Source organism: Penicillium angulare (assembly GCF_028827245.1).
Source record: "Penicillium angulare strain IBT 27051 chromosome Unknown utg000007l_segment0_segment0, whole genome shotgun sequence".
Classification (NCBI taxonomy): Eukaryota; Fungi; Ascomycota; class Eurotiomycetes; order Eurotiales; family Aspergillaceae; genus Penicillium; species Penicillium angulare.
In genome coordinates, this window is record NW_026623166.1 from 1,376,006 (window position 1) to 1,400,572 (window position 24,567).

General features: G+C 47.4%; 9 protein-coding genes across 9 annotated transcripts; 4 read left to right on the top strand and 5 right to left on the bottom strand.

Moving 5' to 3' along the window:
* Positions 1 to 34: 34 nt before the first annotated feature.
* N7478_009788 (DUF3292 domain-containing protein) lies at positions 35 to 2,197 on the bottom strand (the record flags this gene model as incomplete). Its single annotated transcript, XM_056926002.1, has 4 exons — positions 35 to 821; positions 881 to 1,009; positions 1,182 to 1,885; positions 1,937 to 2,197. 4 exons carry the CDS (start codon positions 2,195 to 2,197, stop codon positions 35 to 37), a joined length of 1,881 nt encoding a protein of 626 aa, XP_056775372.1.
* Positions 2,198 to 2,875: 678 nt separating this feature from the next.
* N7478_009789 (crossover junction endonuclease MUS81) lies at positions 2,876 to 4,742 on the top strand (the record flags this gene model as incomplete). The annotated part of the gene is made up of 3 exons (XM_056926003.1): positions 2,876 to 2,967; positions 3,021 to 3,190; positions 3,250 to 4,742. 3 exons carry the CDS (start codon positions 2,876 to 2,878, stop codon positions 4,740 to 4,742), a joined length of 1,755 nt encoding a protein of 584 aa, XP_056775373.1.
* Positions 4,743 to 4,818: 76 nt separating this feature from the next.
* N7478_009790 (class I SAM-dependent methyltransferase) lies at positions 4,819 to 5,553 on the bottom strand (the record flags this gene model as incomplete). The annotated part of the gene is made up of 1 exon (XM_056926004.1): positions 4,819 to 5,553. The coding sequence occupies one exon, from the start codon at positions 5,551 to 5,553 to the stop codon at positions 4,819 to 4,821; it is 735 nt and encodes a 244-aa protein (XP_056775374.1).
* A 978-nt stretch (positions 5,554 to 6,531) lies between these two features.
* On the bottom strand, positions 6,532 to 10,356 carry N7478_009791 (putative copper resistance-associated P-type ATPase; the record flags this gene model as incomplete). Its single annotated transcript, XM_056926005.1, has 1 exon — positions 6,532 to 10,356. One exon carries the CDS (start codon positions 10,354 to 10,356, stop codon positions 6,532 to 6,534), a length of 3,825 nt encoding a protein of 1,274 aa, XP_056775375.1.
* A 1,304-nt stretch (positions 10,357 to 11,660) lies between these two features.
* N7478_009792 (transcription factor TFIIIB subunit BRF1) lies at positions 11,661 to 14,084 on the top strand (the record flags this gene model as incomplete). The annotated part of the gene is made up of 3 exons (XM_056926006.1): positions 11,661 to 12,072; positions 12,126 to 12,334; positions 12,414 to 14,084. The coding sequence occupies 3 exons, from the start codon at positions 11,661 to 11,663 to the stop codon at positions 14,082 to 14,084; spliced, it is 2,292 nt and encodes a 763-aa protein (XP_056775376.1).
* Positions 14,085 to 15,022: 938 nt separating this feature from the next.
* Positions 15,023 to 17,136, top strand: N7478_009793 (sugar transporter-like protein; the record flags this gene model as incomplete). Its single annotated transcript, XM_056926007.1, has 11 exons — positions 15,023 to 15,107; positions 15,199 to 15,398; positions 15,477 to 15,597; positions 15,649 to 15,775; positions 15,903 to 16,143; positions 16,205 to 16,220; positions 16,274 to 16,351; positions 16,417 to 16,533; positions 16,594 to 16,732; positions 16,796 to 16,925; positions 16,978 to 17,136. The coding sequence occupies 11 exons, from the start codon at positions 15,023 to 15,025 to the stop codon at positions 17,134 to 17,136; spliced, it is 1,413 nt and encodes a 470-aa protein (XP_056775377.1).
* A 662-nt stretch (positions 17,137 to 17,798) lies between these two features.
* On the bottom strand, positions 17,799 to 18,905 carry N7478_009794 (uncharacterized protein; the record flags this gene model as incomplete). Its single annotated transcript, XM_056926008.1, has 1 exon — positions 17,799 to 18,905. One exon carries the CDS (start codon positions 18,903 to 18,905, stop codon positions 17,799 to 17,801), a length of 1,107 nt encoding a protein of 368 aa, XP_056775378.1.
* Positions 18,906 to 19,114: 209 nt separating this feature from the next.
* Positions 19,115 to 19,300, top strand: N7478_009795 (uncharacterized protein; the record flags this gene model as incomplete). The annotated part of the gene is made up of 1 exon (XM_056926009.1): positions 19,115 to 19,300. One exon carries the CDS (start codon positions 19,115 to 19,117, stop codon positions 19,298 to 19,300), a length of 186 nt encoding a protein of 61 aa, XP_056775379.1.
* A 905-nt stretch (positions 19,301 to 20,205) lies between these two features.
* On the bottom strand, positions 20,206 to 21,716 carry glfB (uncharacterized protein; the record flags this gene model as incomplete). The annotated part of the gene is made up of 6 exons (XM_056926010.1): positions 20,206 to 20,571; positions 20,634 to 21,041; positions 21,102 to 21,319; positions 21,379 to 21,384; positions 21,457 to 21,524; positions 21,589 to 21,716. 6 exons carry the CDS (start codon positions 21,714 to 21,716, stop codon positions 20,206 to 20,208), a joined length of 1,194 nt encoding a protein of 397 aa, XP_056775380.1.
* Positions 21,717 to 24,567: the final 2,851 nt, after the last annotated feature.

Here is a 24,567-nt window from a genome sequence, read left to right on the forward strand (position 1 = left end):
CTGGAATCTCTTAGCACACATCCATATTATTAACTTAGAAGCATTCCCAGACCTGTCCATCAATGGCAATCAGCCTATTAAAAAGCTGGTTTCTCGTTCCCATGGCCGTCAACTGATAGGATTGACGCGGCGCCTTGCCCACAAGAAGAAGTCCATCAACAACCTCTTTCCCACCAATAGCCCATCCAACAACCAACTTTCCTTTCCAGCCAAGACCGCCTTGCTTTTTCATTTCTTTAATGTCCGAAACCGGAATACTGAACAGTATCGAATCGCTCTTTCGACTTTCCGATTGGATGTCTCCATGTTTGATATCCGTCGTGAAATACAGCAGGGGAGATTCCTTAGTCGAGTCAATAACCACCGCTCCACGCTTACCTTTATATCTGGCTTCGAATTCCACAGGTCCGACGGGTGTGCTTTCTTTGCCTTTCGGGCGAAGTACTCCAACCCTATTTGCCGCATGAACAGACCCGACCATCGCTCGCACTTTGTCGATTCCTCTTTTGCTTTCAACTCCCGTTGCTGTCGTTCCACGGAAAAGGCCAATTACTTTGGCCGACCATCCGTTTCTTCTTATCGGGGGAGCAGGAAGTGGAAGCCTGTGCGGTTTCTCGCTCTTGGGTTCTGCTGCGGCTGCTTCCGTGATTTCTTCTTTGGTGGCACCGAGGGTAAGTTCTTCATGATGAAGTGAAGCTGGTCGTGATGGTGGCTTACTTGCTGAGGTTGGAGGAGGTGGCAGTGGCGATGCATTGGCCTCGCCGATTCGCAAGAGTGTAAGCGTTAGTTGGGCATTTGTCGGAACGCCCTTTAGTAACGAACTATGTATAGTATTAGTAAGTGAAAAGAAGGATATAAAGTTTCCTTCTCAGCGATGTACTTTTGAATCTTCAAAATGTTTTCCCAATGAGGATATTTGGAATTTAGGAGCTCGATGCCACGCCATATAATCGGATCTCCGAAAAAGACAAACCCAACGACGAGGCCAGCAGTCTTAATGAGCACATAACTTGAGAGAAATAATGATATAAGGCATAATGGGGCTATGACGGAAGCGAGCCGTATTTGAGGAGTAAGTCGAGGGAACGGCGGCGTCCCAGACAAAGCACTAACCATAGGTCAACAAAAAGCAACATGAGTTTGATCAGAATTCAAAAACCGACTTTCCAAGTTTTTCGTACATATCGGTGATGTCGTTTATTATCTGCATCAGCATATTCGCCGCCTCAAGAACGGACTGTTTCATAGGCTGGCGAGTTTTATCGCGAGCATCATTGGATATCTCTCCATTTGCAGCACTTCGAGCATCGGCACTATTTGCAACAATGTCCATTGCATCGGGAACGGTTGCTTCAAGCGGTGCATCTTCTGGAACAGCCTGATCGTTCTTCCCAACTGCGCTCCCCACAGCAACAGTAGCAATCCCAGCCACCAAGTTACTAGCTTCATTTTCAGCGGCCTCGCCTTTGAAGTTTTCCGGCGCGCCAGTGAGACTATCATGAGAGCCTAGAACACCAGCCTTTGGCTTCTGGATACCGCCGGTGTTTTTATCGACCAAGGCAAGTGGCGCGGGAGGAAACAAAATATCGCGACAGGGTGGGAATATAATCAGAGCGAATATTGTGGCAAGAAGTGTCGGCATCAGGGAGTCCAGTAGCCAAGCCAAAACGTATACCGCACAGAAAGCAGTAGTCCGTCGAGGTTCTTTCCATGATCGTAGTCGAGCGATATGTTTGACGAATCCAGTCAATCCAATAAACACAGTAGTATAAAATCTTTCGAGTGTTGCTCTCAATTTATCAGGTGAGAATTCGTCGTCATCGGATCGAGTTAAGTCCAGATTCTGGAGAGGTGCGTTGGATACTGCTTTCACATTGTAGACTTGCTGTGGAATGTTAGATACCTTGAAGCCTTACACATATTTGTAATGACTGACCTTATTAAATCGTCTGATGAGCATCCACAAATCCTCGTTTGACAATCCAGCGATCAAAGCCTCATCGAAATGCTCAGAGGGTTGAGTCCATCCTAAGTCTGTGACTTCGGCGTCGTCACCAGCCTGTTGCGATAAGCCCTTTTCATCTTGTTCAACTTGAGACAAGATGTGACTATCTGTCGGTCCTTCGGGGATTGGGGGTGTTTCAGCTTCGACATTGAGATCTGCCAAGTGGCTAGGATTAGTAGCCGGGGAATTCATAATGGGTGTCACCAAGCCCAAGGCATATACAGTAGGTGCGAAAGAGAAGATTTGGGGAGATAAAAAATCCAGGGGCAAGGAACAAAGCTTGAGAAAAATAATAGTCAAATCAATGATCAAGTCAACGAATACAATCTTGATTTTGACCCATGGACGCTGCACATGTGGTCGCGTTACTTGTTCATTCTTCTGTTTGTTATACTTCTCCGCTCGTTGACGTCATCTGCATCTTGCATGCCCGAAAAGTAAGGATATGAACTTCATGATGTCAACACTATTGGACAGCTTTGACCTCAAGGCAGAGTGTACCTAAATCGGGAGATCAGGAGCAAACAAGTCATCATTCTCATCGGATGGCTTGATGGAATATGTAGATAACTTTTCTTTGTGTTGTTGGGGATGTAAGCAATAATTACCCGGATTCGTATCGTATTGGCAATGAACAGTTAATAAAGTCCATCCTTCCCTATAGATTCATTTTCAAAATACTTACTCTCTCAGCTTTCTAGTGACAATTCCAATGTTGCACATAGCGGGCAGAGATGTGTGTGTACCTGCCATCTAATTCCCAGGCATAACGGTCACATGATCCACGCGTCCCGAAATGGACTCAATGTCGCGTCTTTCAACAACAATCTATCAATTCTCAGAGCTCAGCTAGATGGAAAAGAGACCACCATGAGTCAGGAATGTGCTAATCCCCTGCTACTAGGATGGATCAAGGAATGGCTAGACCAAGCCCGAGACCGAAACAGCAAGGGTGTCACAGTGTGGGTATTTCGCGTCTTTTTCGCGACTAGCGTGCTGATTGATGTCATGATAGGTACAAAAAGGCATATGAGTCTATGAAGGCATGCCCTTTGGAGTTTGAACACCCATCTCAGGCCCAGCAGCTCAGCGGGTTGGGGCCTAAACTATGCGATCGCTTGACCGAGAAACTGAAGGCTCATTGTGAAGAGAACCGTCTTCCCATGCCACAGGCCCCTAGTTCAGGTGGGTCGCTCAATCCCATCAAAATATTATTCGCGCCAACCTTATCCGATTGTGTCTAGGAAATAAGAGAACATCCGACACAGGTGTTGCCGATCAACCTGCAAAAAAGCCCCGAAAGGCTAAGCCTTATGTTCCCGCTTTACGGTCTGGAGCCTATGGCCTCCTACTAGGCTTGGCAACCATAGGCGAAAATGCAACACAGGGAATGACAAAAGTGCATCTGATTGAAGTAGCTCAACAATGGTGCGATAGTTCTTTCACGGCGCCTACAGATCCAACCAAATTCTATACTGCTTGGAATTCTATGAAAACACTCATCCAAAAAGACCTGGTATATGAGCATGGCCGCCCACTAAGGAAATATGCGCTTTCTGAAGATGGATGGGAGGTTGCGAAGCGTATCCAAAAGACACTCCCTGGGGCGGCTCAAAATACACTAAGTTCCAACGGCGGTGATTCGCAGACAAATACTTCACAGAATACCAACAATGGTGGCGGCGCTTTCTCGATCGAGGATGACGATGATCTGGAAAGCCAGGCTTCGCTAAATACTCAAGGCTTTCAAACTTCCCATACAGATGGCCCAACGGAGCCTATCTCGCTTCCTCCTGGGAGTTTCACAATCCAGCTTGTCTTAGATACTCGCGAAGTACGAACATCGACAGACCGAGACTATATTGCAAACGAACTCATGAAACAAGATATCACCCCTCAAGTCCGTGCTATGGAGCTCGGTGATGTAATGTGGGTAGCCAAGTGCCGCGACCCGACATATCTCTCTCGCTATGGTGAAGAAGGTGACGAGGTGATGCTCGACTGGATAATTGAAAGAAAGCGGCTCGATGACCTGGTCGGCTCGATTAAGGATGGGCGTTTCCACGAACAAAAGTTTCGCCTACGTCGCTCTGGCATTAAAAATGTTATCTATCTCATTGAAGAGTTCACAGTGGCACACACCGATGCAGCTGGAGGCGCCCAGAAATACCAAGAAATGGTCGCCTCAGCTATTGCTTCGACGCAGGTGGTCAATGGATTTTTCATAAAGAAAACCCGCAATCTGGACGACTCCATCCGTTATCTCGCTCGCATGACGCTGCTTCTCCGGAAGATGTATGGAGCATATGAACCAGGTTCCAGCCAGCCTGAAAGTGCTTCACCGTCATCAAGAGTTTCATTTGTTCCCACTCGCTCCATTTCCTCCACGCAATCATATTTGGAGACCCTGAATAATCTCCGTACACAGGAACCCACCGTGACTTACGGGGTAACATTTTCCACATTTTCAGCCCTGTGCTCGAAATCCGATGTGCTTGCCCTTCGAGATGTCTTTTTAAAGATGCTCATGTGCACACGTGGTGTGACTGGTGAAAAGGCTATTGAGATACAACGGCTTTGGCAAACCCCTCAGCAGCTTATTCAAGCTTATATGGCTCTGGACCCTAAAGAGCGTGAAGCAATGATATCAAACAGATTACAGTCTCTAGTTGGCAGGAAGAAGATTGTGAAAGCTGTCAGTAAACGCATTTCAGAGATATGGGGCGAAGGATCGTGATCCAGAATGGAATAATAATTTATTCATTTACTTAAAAACGAAATGCTTGATCACAGAACACAATACAATAATTAAATCAACTAGCTTCTGCTGGTTTTCTGGCCTTCAAAATTTGGCTTGGCCAAAATCCCCACATTGTCTGCAATCCTCCATAATTTGATTGAACATCCGTCCATCCACTGCTCTCCAACACCTTCTTGTACTCGCCAATGTACCCCGCAAGCTCAAAGACGAGCAGATAACCCCCCGGTTTCAGAACCCTCGCCGCCTCCGCAATCGCCTTGTCCCGAACCGGCAAATCAGGATTATGAATCGACAAACTAGCCGTGACAAGAGACATCGAGCCATCGCGGAAAGGTAACTCAGCAAAGCTCGCAGTAAGCAAAACAATATGCTCCACAAGCTTCAGACTAGCGGCGTTATCAAACGTTGCCTCGGGTGAATTTCCAGTCTGATCACGATTGATGAAGAGATCAATACCATAAGCCGGAGCAATAGTTGTCCCAGGTGCAGATGCCGCAAGCTTTTTCTTCCTTTCTGCGATTTTCAATAGGACCATTCCGCGTCCGCATCCAAGATCAAGGCCCGGTGAATTGAAGACATCTTTCGGAAGCTCGTCGAGGAGTTTATCCCAGGCATCGAACTTGCCTTTCTTGGTCGTGTACAGGTAGAGCGGGAAGAAGATATTTGATGTAGCGAGGCCGACGGGTGAATCAATACCGTAGGATGCCTTGGAAGGGACTGGACGGTTTGCGGTGGCAAGTTGTTCGAAGTGATTCTCTAGCGGCTCGGAGGTGTAGATGGACTCCATTTTGGCTGCACCAAGATTCAAGTTGTGGGTGATACTGGAGAGACGAAGTAGAAAACCTTCCGTCAGCAGTCACTTCACAGAGTACCCACCCTCAATAAATACTTCAAGCTTAATTCCGCCTAACCCAATCTTGGAAAGGGTTGCGAACATTTAGGTATCCGCGCCAAGCACGATTCGGAGAGCCCGAATCCGAATCAGTGAATAACATGGGAGCTGAGGGAGATGAGCTCTGGCCAGAAAGCTGAATAGTCTCCGAAATACACTAGTGTAATGAAAACAAGATACGAATAATTAGTTGGCCTCAAGCGATCATCACTATAGAGATGTAATTGTATTACTGTATTATTCCCAAGAAGGCTAGAACCAAACTCGGAGAGTTTTCATACTTCTGGCCAGTGTCTCTCTCTTTGTTTGACAGCATGCTACTGGATCCGTCAAGCTGGCCAGGGTAAGATCATAGCTCCACCCGGCGATCCTAGCTGATTGATAAAGATCTCCACTATACCAATCGCGGTCTGTCCGGGATGCTTCAAGTCGCCCCACCATACTTCATGACTATCTGAGAATAACTGGGTCCTTTTTTCCGCTGGCAGAATTAAAAAAAAAAACCTGATTTGGTTCGTTGCTCGTCATCCAGCCACGTTATTATAGTGGGCTTGCACACATGTGCATGTGGTAGTACAAAGTAAGGCGTACATCTATGCATATACGGCACGTGTTGTCCGGCTGCCTATATAGTAAGTCGCTGCCACATGACTCTATAAGTCTGTTTTTTTCGAATTATCATATAATCTCTTTATTAAGTATATTTCTTGTTAAGCCATTTTCTTATTAAGAACCGGGGAAGGCAGTATCATGATGTTGCCTTCCTTCTCCTCTTCTTCTCTCTTCAAGGTTGATATTCTTCGTATTTGATTTAGTTATACGCCTGTAAATTCCTATTGCCTTCACAGTATCACGCCAACAAAGTGAGATCTCTCATTTCTTCCATCGGAACACCTTCTTGACACTCCCCAGATCAATCCTCAGGGCCAAACTACTTCCGACAACCGAGATACTACTCAAAGCCATCGCCAAAGCAGCCCAGACCGGACTAAGTCTCCAATGACTATTCATAGTGACCGACTCACCACCAATAACCTTCTCATGATGCCCACTGACAATGGGGTAAAAGACACCAGCAGCAACAGGAACAAGACAGAGATTGTAAACCAGTGCCCAGCCAAAGTTCATTCGCACACGAGTAAACACGCGTCTACTGAGAAGTACCAACTGGAGGATTGTGCTGAGGTCTGAATTGAGAAGAATGAAACTGGCAGAGTTGATAGCCACGTCAGAGCCCGAGGCCATTGCGATACTGACATCGGCAGCGGCGAGTGCAGGGGAATCATTTACTCCATCACCGACGAATGCGACTATCGGGCGGGTCGGGCTTTGTTCATGGGGCCCTTTAGCGGTGCCATCTTGGACGCGGCGGACAAAGCTGGCTTTCTCTGCTGGGAGCACGTTGGCCATGACGTTGGATCGAGAGATACCGAGCATGTCTGCGACGGCGTGTGCGGTTGTTTGGTTATCACCTGTGCACATGAAGACTTCGACATGACGCTTGTGCAGCTCGGAGATCACGGCTATGGCTTCGGGTCGAAGGGTATCTGAAGTTGCGAAGACGATCGCGGGAACAAAGAACGTTTCTGTGGAGGAGTGTTGGTCGATGCGACGGAGGGAGAGGATGGCGGTGGACTTCCCGCTTGTTTGGAATTGCGAGAGTAGGTTGAAAACGAAGTAAGAGTTTGAGCCAGAAGGCAGAATGCTATCGAGCAGGCGCTCATTTCCGATGGCAGCTTCGTATTGTTTCTCGGTGTAGCCATCTGATATAGTGAAAGTACCCTTCATTCCTTGGCCGCCGATTTCTTGAATCTCGGAAGATTTGACGTTGATCCCAATTTGGGATTCGCAGAAAGCGGAGATCGCCTGTGCGATGGGATGGTTGCTACTTTCTTCTAGTTTGCGGGCGAGAACCCAAGCAACCTTAAGAAAATCATCATCCTTGGTCAAAACTTCGTGGTCCGAAACCTTCAGACTTCCACCTTCAGTGAGAGTTCCAGTTTTGTCAAAGATGATGGCATCAAGGCGACTCGCTTCTTGAAACGCTTCACCGCCACCCTTAACCAGGATTCCATGTTTGGCCGCAAGACCACCTCCGACAAACAAAGCAGTAGGGGCAGCCAAGGCCAATCCACAGGGACAAGCGACCACAAAGACAGCGATGGCAAATTCCAAACTCCAGAAAGTCCACCCGCCTTGTGAAACGTCCAGATAATCGGCGGGTAATGCACCAGAATGGCCTAAAGCCAACCAGATGACAAATGTGAGAATGGCGATCAGGGTAATGATAGGAACAAAATGCGATGTGAGCAAATCGGCAACTCTTTCAAGTGGGGCGCGCTTGCTTTGGCCTTCGCGGACCACTGTTATGATTTGATCAAGCATGGATGAACCACCGAGTTCAGTGACCTCAATTTGCACGGGTTGGCCCACGTTAACAGATCCAGTAAACACTTGATCTCCAGTGGTCTTCTTGACGGGACGAGACTCTCCAGTCAAGGAACTTTCGTCGAATTGAAATGAGCCTTCTCCAACCACAATACCATCAGCGGGTGGGGATGCGCCATGGGGAATGCGGACGACATCGCTGACTTCTAAAAGATCCACACCGACACGAATCATCTGATCAGAATCTGCCTCTTCAGAAGGGCCCAGATCGCTAGACTGAATGAGCAAAGCCTCGGATGGACGAAGGTTTCCTAGAGATGCGACAGCATCCCCTGTTTTGGCCTTGCTGTATGCCTCCAAAAATCGGCCAGCAAGAATAAAAAGGGTCAAGAAGACCACAGAGTCGAAATAGGTCGTACTGGCAGCGCTTTGTTTTGTTCCAACTACAGCATCGACAATGAGAACGGCCAACGATGAAAAGTAGGCCACCGAAGTTCCTGCTGAGATCAGCAGATTCATACTTCCAAAACGGTAGAATCTGCGCAAAATTGGAACTCGGCTTCCAGGACGCCAAAGAGCATGGATCTCTTTTATGGCCCGGGTATGGAATACATCGGTTCCGTATACCATGACGGGGGTAGCCATTATAAATAGCGCCCACTCTATGCGCGTCACGCTTCCAGACCACATTTTCTGTTCTAGGTATCGGCGGGTTGGGTTACTTGAGGACACAAGAGACATGAACACGATGCCGACAATGAATGTGGGTATAGCGACAGTAAAAACGAAAAGAAAGCGGAGTAATAATTTAGTTCGTTCATGCAGTTGCATAGCACGAGAACGATCCTCAATGCTGGGTGGGTGGTAAATGCTTGCGCTGAAAGCTCCATTGGCTTCGTCAATAGTTGCAAGAATTTTTCGTATAGTCAAAAGTGGTGGCTTTGGTAAATATGTGACTTTAAGGATGGGGTTTTTTTCTGAGGGAGCCTCATCAACTGTGACATCTGAAAGGGCTTGCAAAGAGGCAAGGACCTTTTGGGGACAATGATGACAAAACATTCCATCGACACGAATAGAAATCTTCCTAGCGTGGACAGCGGCTTTGTTGTCCCCATTATCAGCCAGTGGATGAACACTGTCGACGGCAGCATCATACCCGAGATCCTCAATTTTCTCCACGATCTCGTCCAGATTGTCTCGGCCTTGGAATTCAATTCTTCCACTGTGAGATAGCAGATTCACAGCAACATTTTGAACAAAGGAGAGTTCTTCTAGACCTCGAGTCACTGTTCCAACACAGGATCCGCAGGTCATACCAGTTATCGAAACCTCAGTGACAAAGTCTGACACAGGCTGAGTGAGACTTGACGAAGCAACTACTGGATTCACCTCGTCCAAAAATGCTTCGAACCCGATATCTTCTATCTGGTCAATGATAATCTGGAGGTTGTCGCGAGGCCCAATATAATTCACAGTTCCGCTATTAGTAAGGAGATTGACGGTGACTTCTTTTACACATTCAAGTTCTTCGATCGAAGCAGTGATGCTATTTACGCATGATGCGCAGCTCATGCCTCCAATGCTAATCCGCGCAATGAATTCATCCTGTGATTCGGATGAAGGTAATTGAGGAGTTTCTGGGATTGGAGAAGGAATTCGCGGCGAGTGATGTGTTGAAGGGGCATGTGTTACAGCGGGTGAGGGTGGATGATACTGTGACGAACCCAACTCCTTCTCATTCCAACCTTCGCCTGCTTCAAGGTCGGTTTCCCAGGCACTTCGCAGTATGGCTTTCTCTTGTGAGGCTCCATCGTCGTCCGTATTAGATTGACAGGATATTATATCGGCTTCTTCTTTTTTGCATGCATTACAATTTGCAATATGGCTGGTATCTCGGTTCGTGTGCAGTTTCTCCTTGAGGTTCGATGAGATACTGGAATACGATGTTCGAGGTGTAGCGAACAGCATCGACCCGCGAGAGTTCCAAGTTGTCGTATCAAGTTCAGAAAGTACATTATTTCGATCATCATAGGTTGATACATGATACACTTCAAAGGCGGCATGGATCAAAGCTGTAGCCAGATCTGCTGGCTGGACAGAGACGCCATGAGTAAGACGCACTTCATGGGTTAGGATGGAGACATCGATATCTTTGACCGATGGGATTTCAGAGAGGACTTCATTAACATAGGCAATGCACGAAGCACAATGAACATTGCCAACCCAAACGACACTGCGTCTTGCCTCGGCCTCCGATTTATGCGATTGCAAACTGGTGGAGTGCGGCAGACTCTTCGAAATCGAAGACATATTAAAAAGGGGTTGGTGATTCAAATGTCCTTTGCTGGACCAATCTTTTGTTTTTCAAGAAAGCCAGACGAAATGCAATTCTTGGTATTTGAATCAGCCCTGCAAGAGCGGGAATCGGCCGTCTTAAATCTCGTTCCAGGTACCGCGCGGGTAGGGTGGGTCTTGATATCGACGAATTGCCACAAAAGACCAGGGGCTGTACGAAACAAGGAATGTTGCATCAAAAGGAGAAATTAGGACCAATGAATACAACTATCGTCTCTAGCATCGCTGGAGAAGAAAGAAGAAGAAATGATTCTGGAAGGGCGTGGAGGGTGTGAGAACAGAGCGGATGCGCCATTTGTGCGTGATCTCCAAACTACGCACAAATGCCGCAGCTACATTCCAATCACGGAGCGCCATGACTTTCGTGCAGTATGCCGCTAGCAAAAATAGGGACGGCCGCCAAGAATGCACACTATTTCCTTCGACTTGCAATAAGCTGACACCCTATACAGGGCCATATTATGATATACTGATCTCATCCTTGCATGACTCTTCAAGTGTTCCATGGCCGTTCTTGGCAACATGTTTGATTTCTGCCTTTGCCTTACTGCCCTATTATTCAGGCATAAGAGCAATTATGTCCTGTTTCGGACTAGTACGGCGAGTTAAATCACGTGAATCATGTGAAAAAGGATGTCACCGTCCAAGACTTGTTATTCAATATCAGGCAGCTAAGAAAAATTCAAATTATTTCACATAAGAAAGAGACTTAAATTTTCCATTCAGTATTTTCAAAACTTCTTTTTCGACGCAGTTGTCAACATCTCCATCGGGACTCGAACGCAGAGACTGGCTGACAGGGGGAATGACTGAGGGTCCACGTGACAGCACCACTAAGCCACCTGTGTGCCGCTCCACGAAAAAACTTCACCGTCATCCCGCCCCACCGACGCGACTCATCTTCAATCGCGTCCTTATCACTTATCTTTTTACTTCTACAAGAAAAGATCGTTGTTCGGAGACGAAAGCCTTTTACGACAAAATACAACAGTGAATCGTCATCTTGGAAGTCAAGGATAGCATCGCTGGGATCAGTCCTCCATCACATAACTCACTCTCATCCTCCTACCTTATTCCTAGGAAATTTTCTCTCCTCGTCCCCGCCCCTTCGCCCTTCTTATCGCAACGACGCGCAGCCTACAGACTATGGCCCCAAAGTAACATTGTCAGAACGTCATTTTATTCACATAAAAACCTCTGGACATCTAACCCTCCTCAATTGAGCTGTGGTTCAGCCTTCTCATTATCCCATCTCAACCATGGCATCGAAACCTACACGGATCACAGTGGCTCCTCGCGGGCCCCGAGGACCGATTGGACGCTTAGCCAGTCTTAAGCCTCCAGCTTCAACATCTATTAAGCGTCCTGGATCAATTTCACGCCCCCAGCCTTCACGCCCAACAACCCACCCAAAGACGTCGAGCTGTCCCAACCCGGGCTGTCCAGCTCCGCATATCGTTGACGATGACGGATCAAAGGTCTGTACTGGGTGTGGTACGGTTATTAGCGAATCAAATATTGTTTCAGAAGTCACATTCGGCGAGTCTTCATCTGGCGCTGCTGTTGTTCAGGGTACTTTCGTTGGAGAAGGTCAGACCCATACTCGGAGCTTTGGTCCGGGTTTCCAACGTGGTGGCGGTATGGAGAGTCGAGAGATTACCGAAGCAAGTGGTAAGTGCATGGCATATCTGAGTCTTGTGCCGAACGAATTCTAACAAACACAGGTAATCAATACATTCATCAGTGCTCACGCCGGTTGAACATCCCAGAGAGTGCTTCGAAGGCTGCCGGTCAAGTATTTAAGCTTGCCGCTGGTTTGAACTTCATTCAGGGTCGCAGAATCAAGACTGTGGCAGCAGTATGTCTTTACATCGCATGTCGTCGTCAAGCTGGTAACACGGTCATGCTGATTGATTTTGCCGATATTCTAATGGTAAGTTTGTTCCGTCCTTTCCGTGATTTCCAACTTTCAACGTTCGGATAGTTTCATCTAACTTGATATCTTTACACAGATTAACGTCTTCAAGCTTGGTAAAACATACAAAGCCCTTCTTGACGAACTCCGACTGGGCGGTAACGTCTTTTTGATGAACCCAATTGATCCCGAAAGTTTGATATATCGTTTTGCCAAACAACTGGAGTTTGGCCCTGCTACCATGAGCGTCGCAGGTGAAGCTGCCCGCATTATTCAACGAATGAATCGTGACTGGATGACCACTGGTCGACGACCTGCAGGTCTCTGTGGTGCGGCCCTCGTTCTTGCAGCACGCATGAACAACTTTCGTCGAACTGTCCGTGAAGTTGTTTACGTTGTCAAAGTGACTGAGATTACTATCAGTCAGCGTTTGTCAGAATTTGGTGCAACTGAGAGTGGAGAATTGACAGTAGATCAATTCCGATCTGTGCAGTTGGAGAATTCTCATGACCCACCTTCCTTTACTCGGGCGAGGGAAGGTCGGAAACCTAGCAGAGTGATGAAGAAACTTCCGGAGACGGCAGCCGATATCGAAGAGGATTCACTCAGTGAGAGTGAGTCGGTTCAGGCTCCTCGTGTCGATGCAGATGGATTTGCGATCCCTAATCTCCCAATTGATCCTGCCTTGACCGAGCCTCCGCGTCGCCGATCGTCCATTAATAAGGCTGTCAACGAAGTTATCAAGGATGCCAGCCAGGAGGAAGGGAAGGCAAAGGCGAAAGGCAAGGGCTCGCGCCGAACCCCAGTACCTACACCATCTGTCGAACAACTCGCATCCGAGGATGCTCTTGAGGCCGAGATGCGAACAATGCTTCAAAAGGGGTCAAATATGATTGACAGTCTCATTGACCAAGAGCCTAAGAAGCTGGTGTCCAACAACTACGAGATCGATGAATCGGAGTTTGAGAATGATCCCGAAGTTGCGAACTGCCTTCTCTCGCCTGGTGAAGTCGACATCAAAGAGCGTATCTGGGTCAGTGAAAATAAAGACTACCTCCGAGTGCAACAAACCAAAGCCCTGAAACACGCACTTGATGAAGCGATGGGAACGAAAACAAATCGTAAGCCTCGCAAGCGCCGAAAGGGCCGTCTCGGTGATATTACCTATCTCGAGGGCGAAGATGCCGACGGTCGCAGCTCTCGTGCATCAACTCCAGCTGAGGCAACTCGACGCATGCTGGAACACCGCGGATACAGTAAAAAGATCAATTACTCGCTTCTCGATACCCTGTACGATGGCGAGGGTGAGGGCGAGGGCAAGGGCGAGAGCGAGAGCACGGCGGCAGAGACCAAAGAAGAGAACCTTAGTCGAAGTCGCAGTCGTAGTACGAGCGTCGTATCGCGCCATAGTCTTCCACCTGCCCCGTCGCCTGCTCGTCGTCGACGTAAGGGACCTGGAGCCAGGGGCTCAAGTGCTGCACCCCAACCAACTCCTCCCCCTACACAACGCGATAGCAAAGCCCCAGAACGCTCACCTCCACCAGAGCGTTCGCCTCCACCAACTGCGACACCAACAGAGGCGACACCAGTGGCTGCTGTTCCAGACAACGATGCCGCTCCAGACGTCTCCAAGGCAGATGAGACCGCTGGCAAAGTCCCAGACCCTGATGAACTTGACGATGACTATGGTTCCGAAGAGGATGATCATCTCGAGGAGGCCTTTGAGGGAACATACGAGGATGACTATTACGAGATGGATAGTGACTAGAAGTTGAGCATTCCTGGCGTGGGCCAGAGGCGTTGTTTGTTACAGAATTCATGTTTAGCATAGCGTTTCCCTTTCCTTTAGCATAGATCGCATTTTTGCTTTGAAAGGGGTTTTCTTTATCCACAAAAGAGCACAATCAAGTTTGGATACTTGACATCAGTCAACCCTCCCTCCTTTATTATCGTAAATCTTCTTTGATAATAGCCACTACGTAAATCCTCCAAACAGCAAGACGCCTCTAAGCGTCAATGCACAACCGACCGCCATAACCCTCCTTTCAAAAAGCGACACATCCAATTTCCAATTTGGAATCTCGAACCACCGCCGAAATGCTTATTATTACCCAAAACAATTCATCGACTGCCGATCATGACCCCAACCACTCAGTGGCTGGATTCCCCGACTATTGCGGGGAATTGTCACGACGGCATGTGGACTAACCCCAGATTCACCCCGCAACGGCTGATCAATAACTTGACAGGGTCCCTTAAGCAAAAGCCTCCGTCTACAGTGAATCCTGATTCAAGCTCATGATACCATTATCCCGCGGGGGCACAAACTTTACCTTTGGTTTACCCCACATCGCTAAGTCCCCGATCATGTAATTCGTCAAACATATCTCTTTCATCACGTCTCTAGTCCAAATTAGCTGAACAAATTGGATTCCACTGAATTATCGGTCTTGCTCCGTGAGTATTCCTCTCACCGTCTCATTCACAGAGTGCCATTTAGGCTTAATGGCGCTCTTTTATGCCGGATCCGTCAAGAACGGCTTGACCCTGAGTCCCCTCAATCGGATAAGCCAACCAGCATCTCTGTTGCATAGTAAAGGTAGTATTGCCAGCTTGAACGCTCATAAAAGAACAAAAGCCCCCAGAAACTAGTTCCTTTTGTCTTATTTTCGATTCGAATGGTGTTACAATAGATTGTCGTACAACATGGTCAAGTATAATATGTATGGGCGGGGCCTGCCACTCCGAATGGCTATTATGTTTACCTGCCAATTGGCATTTATCTTCTTCGGTATGTATCCCACGTGCATTCTAGTACCGCTGACACTTCTTGTATTGGAGAACAGAAGGAGTCAAATAGTACTAACATCTATCATTTTCAGGCTACGATCAAGGCGTCTTCTCAGGAATCGTCGGTAACGAACAATTTCTCGATGTAGTGCATAATCCCAGCGCGGGAATTTTGGGAATCATCGTCTCAATATATAACCTCGGCTGTTTCTTCGGTACAATTGTTTCCTTTGCGATTGGTGATCGGCTTGGTCCACGGAAATCTATGTGGTTTGCTATGGTGTGGATCATTGTATGTTGTCTCCGAGTCCTTTCCAACTTGAAGATACATCACGCATCGTACTGTGTATACTGATTCTATCATTATCAGGTCGGTGCTACGCTACAAACAGCTTCCTATTCACGAGCCCAACTCCTCGTTGCCCGCTTTATAACAGGTATCGGTACTGGAATCGAAACAACAACAGTACCTGTTTACCAATCTGAACTCTGTGAGGCGAAAAAACGCGGAAAATACGTATGCAGTGAGCCGCTTTTTGTAGGTGTGGGCATAGTCATTGCATACTGGTTTGACTATGGGATGAGTTATGTTGACGGGGAGATTAATTGGAGACTTCCCATTGCTTGCCAGATGATCTTTGCTATCATGGTGATTGTTTTGGTTTTTGGGTGAGTGGATCGGATCGAATCATGATGCTACTGAGAGTGGTCTTCCAGGTTTCAGTATTGAGAAATTCGTCACTAATGTGTATCTCTTTCTTCATAGTCTACCTGAAAGTCCTCGCTGGTTGTATAGACATGGTCGAGCAGAAGAAGCACTCGCTGTTCTTTGTGATGTCTATGATATGCAACCCGATGATCCGAAGGTTGTCTCCGAGTCCGAGGGTATCCTTGAAGCTCTTCAACTTGAAACATTACATGGGGAATACAAATGGTCTCAGATTCTAAAGCGGGATGAGGTTCAAACTGGTAAACGTGTTCTGCTGGCTTATGGTATGCAATTCATGAATCAGATGGGTGGTATTAATTTGGTTGTGGTAAGCTTCATGCACCTATATCGTATATTGGTTCAGGGTTTATCTAACGTGGTTTGAATAGTATTATGTCACATCAGGTGAGACTTCAATTTGATCTCACCACTATTAGTATTAAAGCTAATCAAAGAAGTACTACAATACAATGTCGGATTAACCAGGAAACTGAGTCTTCTCCTCGGAGGCGTGATTCAAATCATGTTTGTCATTGGTAAGTAACCTCACGACATGATATCCTACCCCTAGCCTTCCTCCACTAACATCATATCTTTATAGGATCTTTCTATCCAACCTTCTACTCAGATAGATTTGGTCGCAGAAAGCCCATGATGTGGGGCTCTTTCGGCCTCTTCATCTCAATGATGATGATTGCCATCCTACTCTCGTTCAAAGGTAAATTCAATAAATCTTGCACCCCGAACAACCTGAACAAAACTAACATACTTTGCGTAGGAACATCCATCGAGAAGCCTGCAGCCTCAGCATCTGTCGCATTCTTCTTCCTATTCATGCTTATCTTTGGAGCCTCTGTTAACTGTATCCCGTGGGTTTATGGACCGGAGATCCTACCACTTCATGTCCGCGCAAAGGGGTGAGTATCTCTACAGATCCCATATTTTCTTACTGAAAATACTCATATTGACACAATTTAAAGACAAGCAATCGGAATATCAGCAAACTGGCTATGGAATTTCTTCGTGGTTATGATTACACCGACGTTGATTGACAATCTTGCGTGGAAGGGATATCTTATATTCATGTGTTTGAATCTGGTCTTTGTGCCGGTGAGTTTATTCAGCTGTCCAAGTTTTCGTGTCCTTGCTAATCGTGGGTCAGATCGTTTATTTCTTTTATCCTGAAACGGCGAATCTCACGCTCGAGGAGATTGACTTCCTATTTACCGATCGGGCGAGACATCCTTCTTTGCGGGCTAATGTGGCGTCGGATGTTAGTCCGGATGCAGTGTGGGAGGATCATGCAAAGGAGAAAGAATGAAGTCAGTATTCATGGATATTGATAATAAGGGACACTACAGGATGGGATTGAATGCTCGAGGGCAAATTAGGAGCCTTTAGGATTTGCCTTATTACTATGTAGGCACGCTACTGGTCAACGGATCCATCCAGTTCTAAGTGAGGGAGCGAACCCGTTCGCCCACTCAAACTGTTGAAACTACATTTTACTAGTTTACATATAGCCAAAGGTCTAAGTGCACATCGATGCAAAATATAGAAATCATTTCAAGGTTTCTTTCATTTGAAGTCGTAAATAAATAGATGGGATAAATCAGTGCAAGAGTTGAAAAGATACAGAGAAACTCCACGATTACGACGCCAGAAAACCAGGAGCCCGCCGGTAAAATCCATAGTTATAACACCTTATCCCCACACCCTCCAGGGGTGTGCAATGGAACCGGACTGCGCGAACTCGGTCAGTTAGGCGCAAGTGAGTAATAGAACTAAATCCAATAAACATTAAAAAAGAGCAAGAAGATGAAAAATTGGCGATCGAGTCGAAAGGGCGTTGGGTCGCGTGTCAAAGTCGGACTTTTCTCGGGCGGAAATCTTTTTTTGTCGGTCTTTAAATTCTTTCTTTGACGAAGAGGAAGAGGAAGATGAGGATGAGAAAATGCGAATGTGTAGAAGTCGTTGAGGATGTTATGAGTCGATCTCCATTCCCATTTCGACGCTTCCACTCAGTCCCACTCCTGTATCGGGACTGGAGGACGCATTGATATGGCTTGAAATAGCTTGTTGAAGAAGAGGTACACCGGTGTCTCCGGTGGTAGTGAATGGGTTGGCGGATTGAGGCGAGTTGGATCGGCTCGCCGCAGCGATGGGAAGAGCACCTTCAAACATAATGGGGGTATTGCGTAGGTTATGCAAGCAGGCCTCCCATGAAAAGGCTACGAGTTGCGCTTGAGTGAGGTCTTCATTGAAGAGGTAAAAGGCAGGTACCATTGAAGAGAGAGGAGTGGCAGCGACAAGGTAGGCGTTGAGAGCGCGGCTTTTCATGAGCATTTGCGAGTCACGCAGGTAAGCGGCATATTGGTTGTCGATGTACTTTGTCCAGCCGCGGACAGCAGGCGCCATGTCATCATCGGTGTCGATACGTTGCCAGCTAATGCCGAGGAGGCGGGTGGCATCGTCAATAAGAGGTTCGGCGGGTGGCGTAGACCCAGAGGTAAGGGTGCGGTGCTGATCAGCCTGAGGGCCATCAAGTCGGGTCTGGATCGATGAGTAGGCGATATCGTCGAGGCCTGGGGCGGAGACATCAAGCCGTTGTGATTTGCGGCTGATGTCTACGGCGTCGGATTGAGGTGCACTCGATGCGATTGGCGCCGAGGTAGCTTGCGACTCGGCTTTTTCTTCGTACCATGTGCCGGTTTGACTTTCGGCGGAGATAGCCATGCCAGTTTGAGGATTTAGCAGGACCATTCCTTCACCGTAAATGGGTTCGACCTTTGGAGCTGGGGCGACAGCTGGAGCTGGAGCTGGGGGAGCGGCGAGGGCCTCTCCAAATGAAGCTTCATCACGCGACCTCTTGCGAGACGGTATAGGTGCTGCGGGTTGAGCTGCGAAGCCAGAGGATGAGATTGGCTGTTGGGCTTGATTCGCGCCGAAGATGGAGGTGGTATTTGTAGGGAAACCATGGAAGGTATTTGGCGAGTCCAGTATCGACTGGGAGGGGAATTGAGCGAAGGCGTGTTCCTGGGTAGGAGAGAGAGCCATAGCGGGACCGTCGGATTGGCGATTGAGAAACATTGGGGGTAAAATATATCGAACTAGGATCGAGATAACTGTTCTGTTGGGTTAAATGAGCAGCAAACCATAAGCTACAACCACCTATAGATCAGAAGCGGAGAGGATGTGAAGTAATGGGGAGGTAGGATAAGGTAGGTCGAGGATAAAAAAGGTAAAAAAAGGTAAAAAGAGTATGTGAAATCCAATATGTGGGGAAAGCAAAAGAGAAAATGGGGTGGGAAGGAGAAATTGAGGGAGATAAGGCGAAGGGCGTGGTGGAGAGGAAGGAAGAAGAGAAGAAGAGAAATGCGCAAGAGAGCGCAGAAGAGGATCTGAGGCGATCCTATCTTCAATGCGGAGGGGACAATACCATACCGCAATACCTGGGCTTGGAAGGTGGTTCCGATCGGCCGTAACTGTAATCTTTCAGTGGTGGATCCACAAGAGGTTGGCGCAAGCGGATTGCGCTGTTTGGCTGTGGGGAGACCCTCAGCTGCAGGCGATTGGCCAATCATGGAGGGCCAATGGAGGCCAAATGGACATCTCAAGGAGGCCCAGCCCTTGGTTCCGGTGATGCAGATACGCAGTTTGTGCAGGTGAAGAGGCCCCGGCTGAGTGCACTTCCCAGCTGTGCAGGGCCGGAGAGTTACTCCCCTCCACTAAGGCCACATGATAGACCCAAAAGCTACCCCCCAAGGAAAATCGGTGGAAACAAAATAATAAATTAAAACTCTCAAAAAAGTCTATTGAAAATAGTATGATGACAAGAAGAGAAAAAAAGTAGAAACACCTGAAAGCAAAAAAAAAAATCAAAGCAATCCGACACCACAGCTCGTGCAAGTCTAACATCAAATCAATGTTCGTGGGAAAAGAATCAAGAAGGAAAGCCCGACAGCAATGTAGACGTTTTAATATAAGTGTACATCACGAAATGCGGTCAAGAAGAAGAAAGACGTAAGGAACAGTCGAGGGCGTTCGTTTCCAGATCACGCCAGAAGGATATTTAGTGAATAATGACCGGACACAGGCGGGATTTCCTGCATGTCGCCGTGTCTGGCTCGAGACGGTTCAGAAGAGAAAATGGAATTGAATTGAATACGGGAAAGAAAAGCCGTTTGTTGTTCCTTCTTTCCAATCCAAACGGCTAGCTAAAATGCCACCAATATTGAAACGCACGATTCATGGCAAATCCAAAGGGTTTATTTTGTAATTGCAGCGCAGATCCACGGGATACCTCCTCGTAGATATGAACGAGTCATTCTCAAGTTTTCGATGGATTTTATCGAATATCGAGATCCCTTAAAGTTAGAATTCATGGTATCTAGTTGCCGGGTGTAGCACCGCCAAGCACGCCCTTCACACGCTCAACGGACTCAGGGGCATAGCTGGGGGCCATGGAGCCAATAAAGAGGAAGAAAATCAGAGCAGCAGCACCGAAGATAATGAACTTGCGCTGAGCTGGGTGGTTGTTACCATACTCGGCCCAAACACGGTTGGCCTGACCGACCTGCTCGCGGATCTTGTCACCACCAAGCTTGTAGTAGACAAGACCAATCAGAGCAATGGAGTAACCGAAGAACTGCAGGGCAGTGACTGGGGTGTTCCACAGCATCATGGAAGCGGCGACAAGCAAAATGTCCTTCAGGACACCGCAAAGAGTCATGACCAGAGACGAAGTCTTGCCAATCTACAGATAATAGTTAGCAGAATGGCCCAGAAAGTTCAGGATTTGAAAGATATCAAACATACCAAGAAGACGACAGAGACATTAAGGAGGAAAGCGCACATGGCGTTGGCAAGCAAAATCCAGATACCGACGCCATAGACTTGCTCCATGGTGACACGGGGGAACTCAAGGAAGAGAGCAACGGCACCGTTCATCACGGCACAGATAGGAGCGAAATAGTACAGAGAGACCATGGGGTCCATCTTGTACTCCGCGGAGCTCAGCAGACGCTGCACCATAACCAGACGGGTGGCCTCGAAGACGATACCACCCAGCTGGAAGAGGAAACCAATCATGACGAACTTGATCTCACCAAAGGAAGCAATGACGACACCAACAACGATGATGGAGACGTTTCCAAGGGTCTTGTAGTTGACGGGTGCCATGCCCATACCCCAGGTAGCGATAAGGACAGCAACGGGAGTGGTAGCCTATAATCAAACAGTCAGTCGGAAATTCTTCCGTTCCACTCGTAGCAGGGCCAAGCATACCTTCAGCATCTGAATGAACGCAACACTCAGGTACAAGTAAGTCATGTTACCACAGATCAAGGACAGACTGAACATAAGGCCAATGGGGACGATAGCGCGCAGGTAAACCCGTCCGGTCATCTTGACGGACTTGCGGCCATCGAGCACAGTGGTGAAGCGGGCAAGAAGCTGGGTCATGATAGTAGCAAAGGTCAAGTGCCATGTTGTGAGGATGATAGCTGTGAGAACGAGTCAGAAGAAAGCACGAAGAGGGATTCAAGAGGGTAGTAAGACGTACGGTAGCCTATTTCAAAACTTGTTAGCTAGATGATCATAGAAACGGCGCAACTTTTTGCGGGGGAGAATTTGTACTCACGGAAGTTGGCATAGTCGAGGAGGTACTTGTTGAACAGGATAACACTGGAACTGAGAGTAATCCAGACACTATTGTTCCCCAGGGTATTAGTTATCGCATCGCATCGCAAATAGTGACCGCGGTTCCTCGTACCTGACATAGACCGCGGGGTGGAATGCGGCCTTGGGAGCATCCTGCTTCTCCGACGCTGGGTTGACAGTGGGGAGAGTCTGCTCGCGCACAACCTCGCCGGAGGTGCGAACCTTCTCGTTATCAGACATGGTGAATTGTGATTGTGGTCGAGATAGATCGGTAAAGAACTGTCGTAGTTCAAAGGGCCGCGGACGCGAAAAGCTTCCTTGGCTAAAAGCGGAGGAAGCCACGGGGGATGAGAAGATGAAGGGTTAAGAGAACACTATGATGCAAGTATTCGGGTTAACGAGTGTGATTTGGGATTGGACCCTAAAAAAGGCAAAAAACGGAGAACCGCCGGAAAAAAAGGTTGAAACGAGCGTAGAGGGGAAATGAAGAAATGATGATGGAAAAAGTAGGTAGAAGGGATGGAATGGAGTACGTAGTTTGGGGGAGGGAAGACTAACGTTTGGCACAGCCCAGAAAAAAAAAAGGGCTAACACATATGGAGTCCAGATGGGAAATTGAGGTTGGAGATATTGTAGAAACCAAATTCGATGCTCAGTCGAGACTCCGTTAGATTCAACTGCAAACGGAGTTGAAACATCGAAACAGGAAACATTGATGTGGACTCTGTGGAGGACACGCTGCATCTGACACGATAATTACACAGATACGATATATTACGGTATGGCACTACTCCAAAACAGCCATGTATTAAATGATAAAGGCCACTTGTACCATAATTGTACCTAATTGTACGACAAGACATAGGATCCCCCCCAGAGACCCACCAGAGAATATATTACCAAGGACTGTCTCAACCATACCAATACCAGTCCAACTCCAATGCAGCTTGTGAGGCTTCCACATCTCCACTTTTTCCTTCCTCTCGTGGCGAACTGGTACGCTAGACTCCCCCAATAAGCACTGTCACACTCACCCACGGTCCAAGGTTGCCTCTAACCTCGACTAATTTCTGCTTTAATTTCAACTATAATTAGATGAACAGAGACTGTCAGACTGATACTGTGATATTGAACCAATGGGAATGTAACCCGCCATCATATCGCGATTCCCCTTTCACTTCCCTCCGGTTTGAGATAAAAGCAACACAGCACCAAACACCACACGGCCTCGTCACAGGGCAACGCTGATCCAAATTAACCATCACTTGACAGAAAGCGCATTACGCAAGCAACTCTTAGTTTGACCCACAGTGACCCGCGTTCAGCGACCCGCTGGGCCAGCGCGCCGTCTTGGTCCCTTACGGGTGGAGAATGCGGCGATCGTCTTGAGGAGGCTGTGTCTGACGCCATTGCCCCGTTCAGGGACTGTCCGTGGCCCACTTGGCGAGGAACAGGGGGGAATCAATACAGAAGAGCAGGGGGAAAAAAAAAAAAAAGCAAAATCAGAAAAAGCAGGGGCCCCAGATACGCACAAACAAATTAGAGCCTATGGTGATTAGTTTCTAAAGAAGCTTTTGCTTGATGGTGGTCCCATTCGAAAGCAAAGTGCTGACAGTAGATGCAGACATGGGTCTTGTTTACGTTACAATGTACTACTATGTGCTTTGTTCTGGATATAAATATCTGTCTTCGGATTAATCCGTACCAGACGATGAGATCTTCGGTCTTTTGTTTGGAACCATGCTTCCAGAAGCTGTGGTTTATGTGGTTTCTCGCGTCGTGGACTCCTTGGTTACTCGGCAAGCCTGTCGATCAAATGAGATTCAGCAATTGAGAGAAGCTGATCCTTGTGATCCTCTCCCTATCTTCCCTGTTTAGGGAGGGACAATCAGTGGATCCGCTCGCCTGTGCACACTGTCCAAATGGTCAATTTGTACCCTGAACTCACTCACCGTCAGGCAAGCCGATCACCTGCGGATCTCCGTCTCGGAGGGTTCAAGATTTTCGATTTTGAATTTTGGATTGATTGCACTGGTTATTGTAAATTACGATGCAACTCCTGGAAAATCTTGGTGCCTTGACGACTCATCAACAAACTACTGTATCTTTATACCAGACAAGATGTATCCGCACTTGGATTAGAGAGTACAGAAATGATTTTTAAATTTCGATCTTAATTCTTGCCCACAACGTGCCAAACGACATCGGTGGCGTTTTTAGTCTTGTCTAGTTACCGATCCCTAGCAAAAAGATAATCAAAATAATGCAATTGGCAATAAACATTACAAAGGTTCCAACGCAAGCATCGCCCCCCTTTCTTGGTATGTGCCATGAGTCGGAAAAATATCCTTGGGCCACATGTTTACTCCGAAGCAAAGATAACAGCATTCTTGAGTTGGCCGGGGCTCTTTCAGCCACTGAAATGGCCGGATTCGCACAACTAGTCCTCAAATGCTGGTTTAGGGGAGTCAAGGGGAGATTCGATGCTTTGGTAGACCAATAACGGCTGTTTGCGGATTGTGATAGATTCGATAGTTTAAACGCCAGGGTCTCTACTGGTAGCGGGTGATAGCGAATAAGCATTGAGTATTATGTGCATGGTAATAATAATAAAAATACAAAAATACAGAAATACAAAAATCTAGAAAAAGAAATACAATAATGAGAGAGTACCAATAAGAAGCACATCAATATTATATTCTCTTAAGGGGTGGTTGGAACCAGAGAGCATACGTGTTCAGGAGGAAGACGCCACCCCTGAAAACTACAGTATGTGTAGTTTACACAGTATAGGTCTGGGCCTTGGGGATTCTCCAGAAGAACCAGGTAAAATAGCCTGAAAATCATTAAAAAAATAATATAAAATGGAATAAAATTAAATAAAATGTCCAATGTAATCAAAAACCGCAAATTAGCGTCGTTGGCGGTGTTGGCCATGGTGGGCGGAAACCTGAAACAGGCACGACCAACTCCACTCTGCGACACCGCTGAAAGTGCCGGGTCCGTTTACCCCTACCCACGGTTTTGTGTTCCTCCCACTTTCCTCTTTCTCCATCTCTTCTTTATCATCCCCTTCATTCCCTGTTCCCGC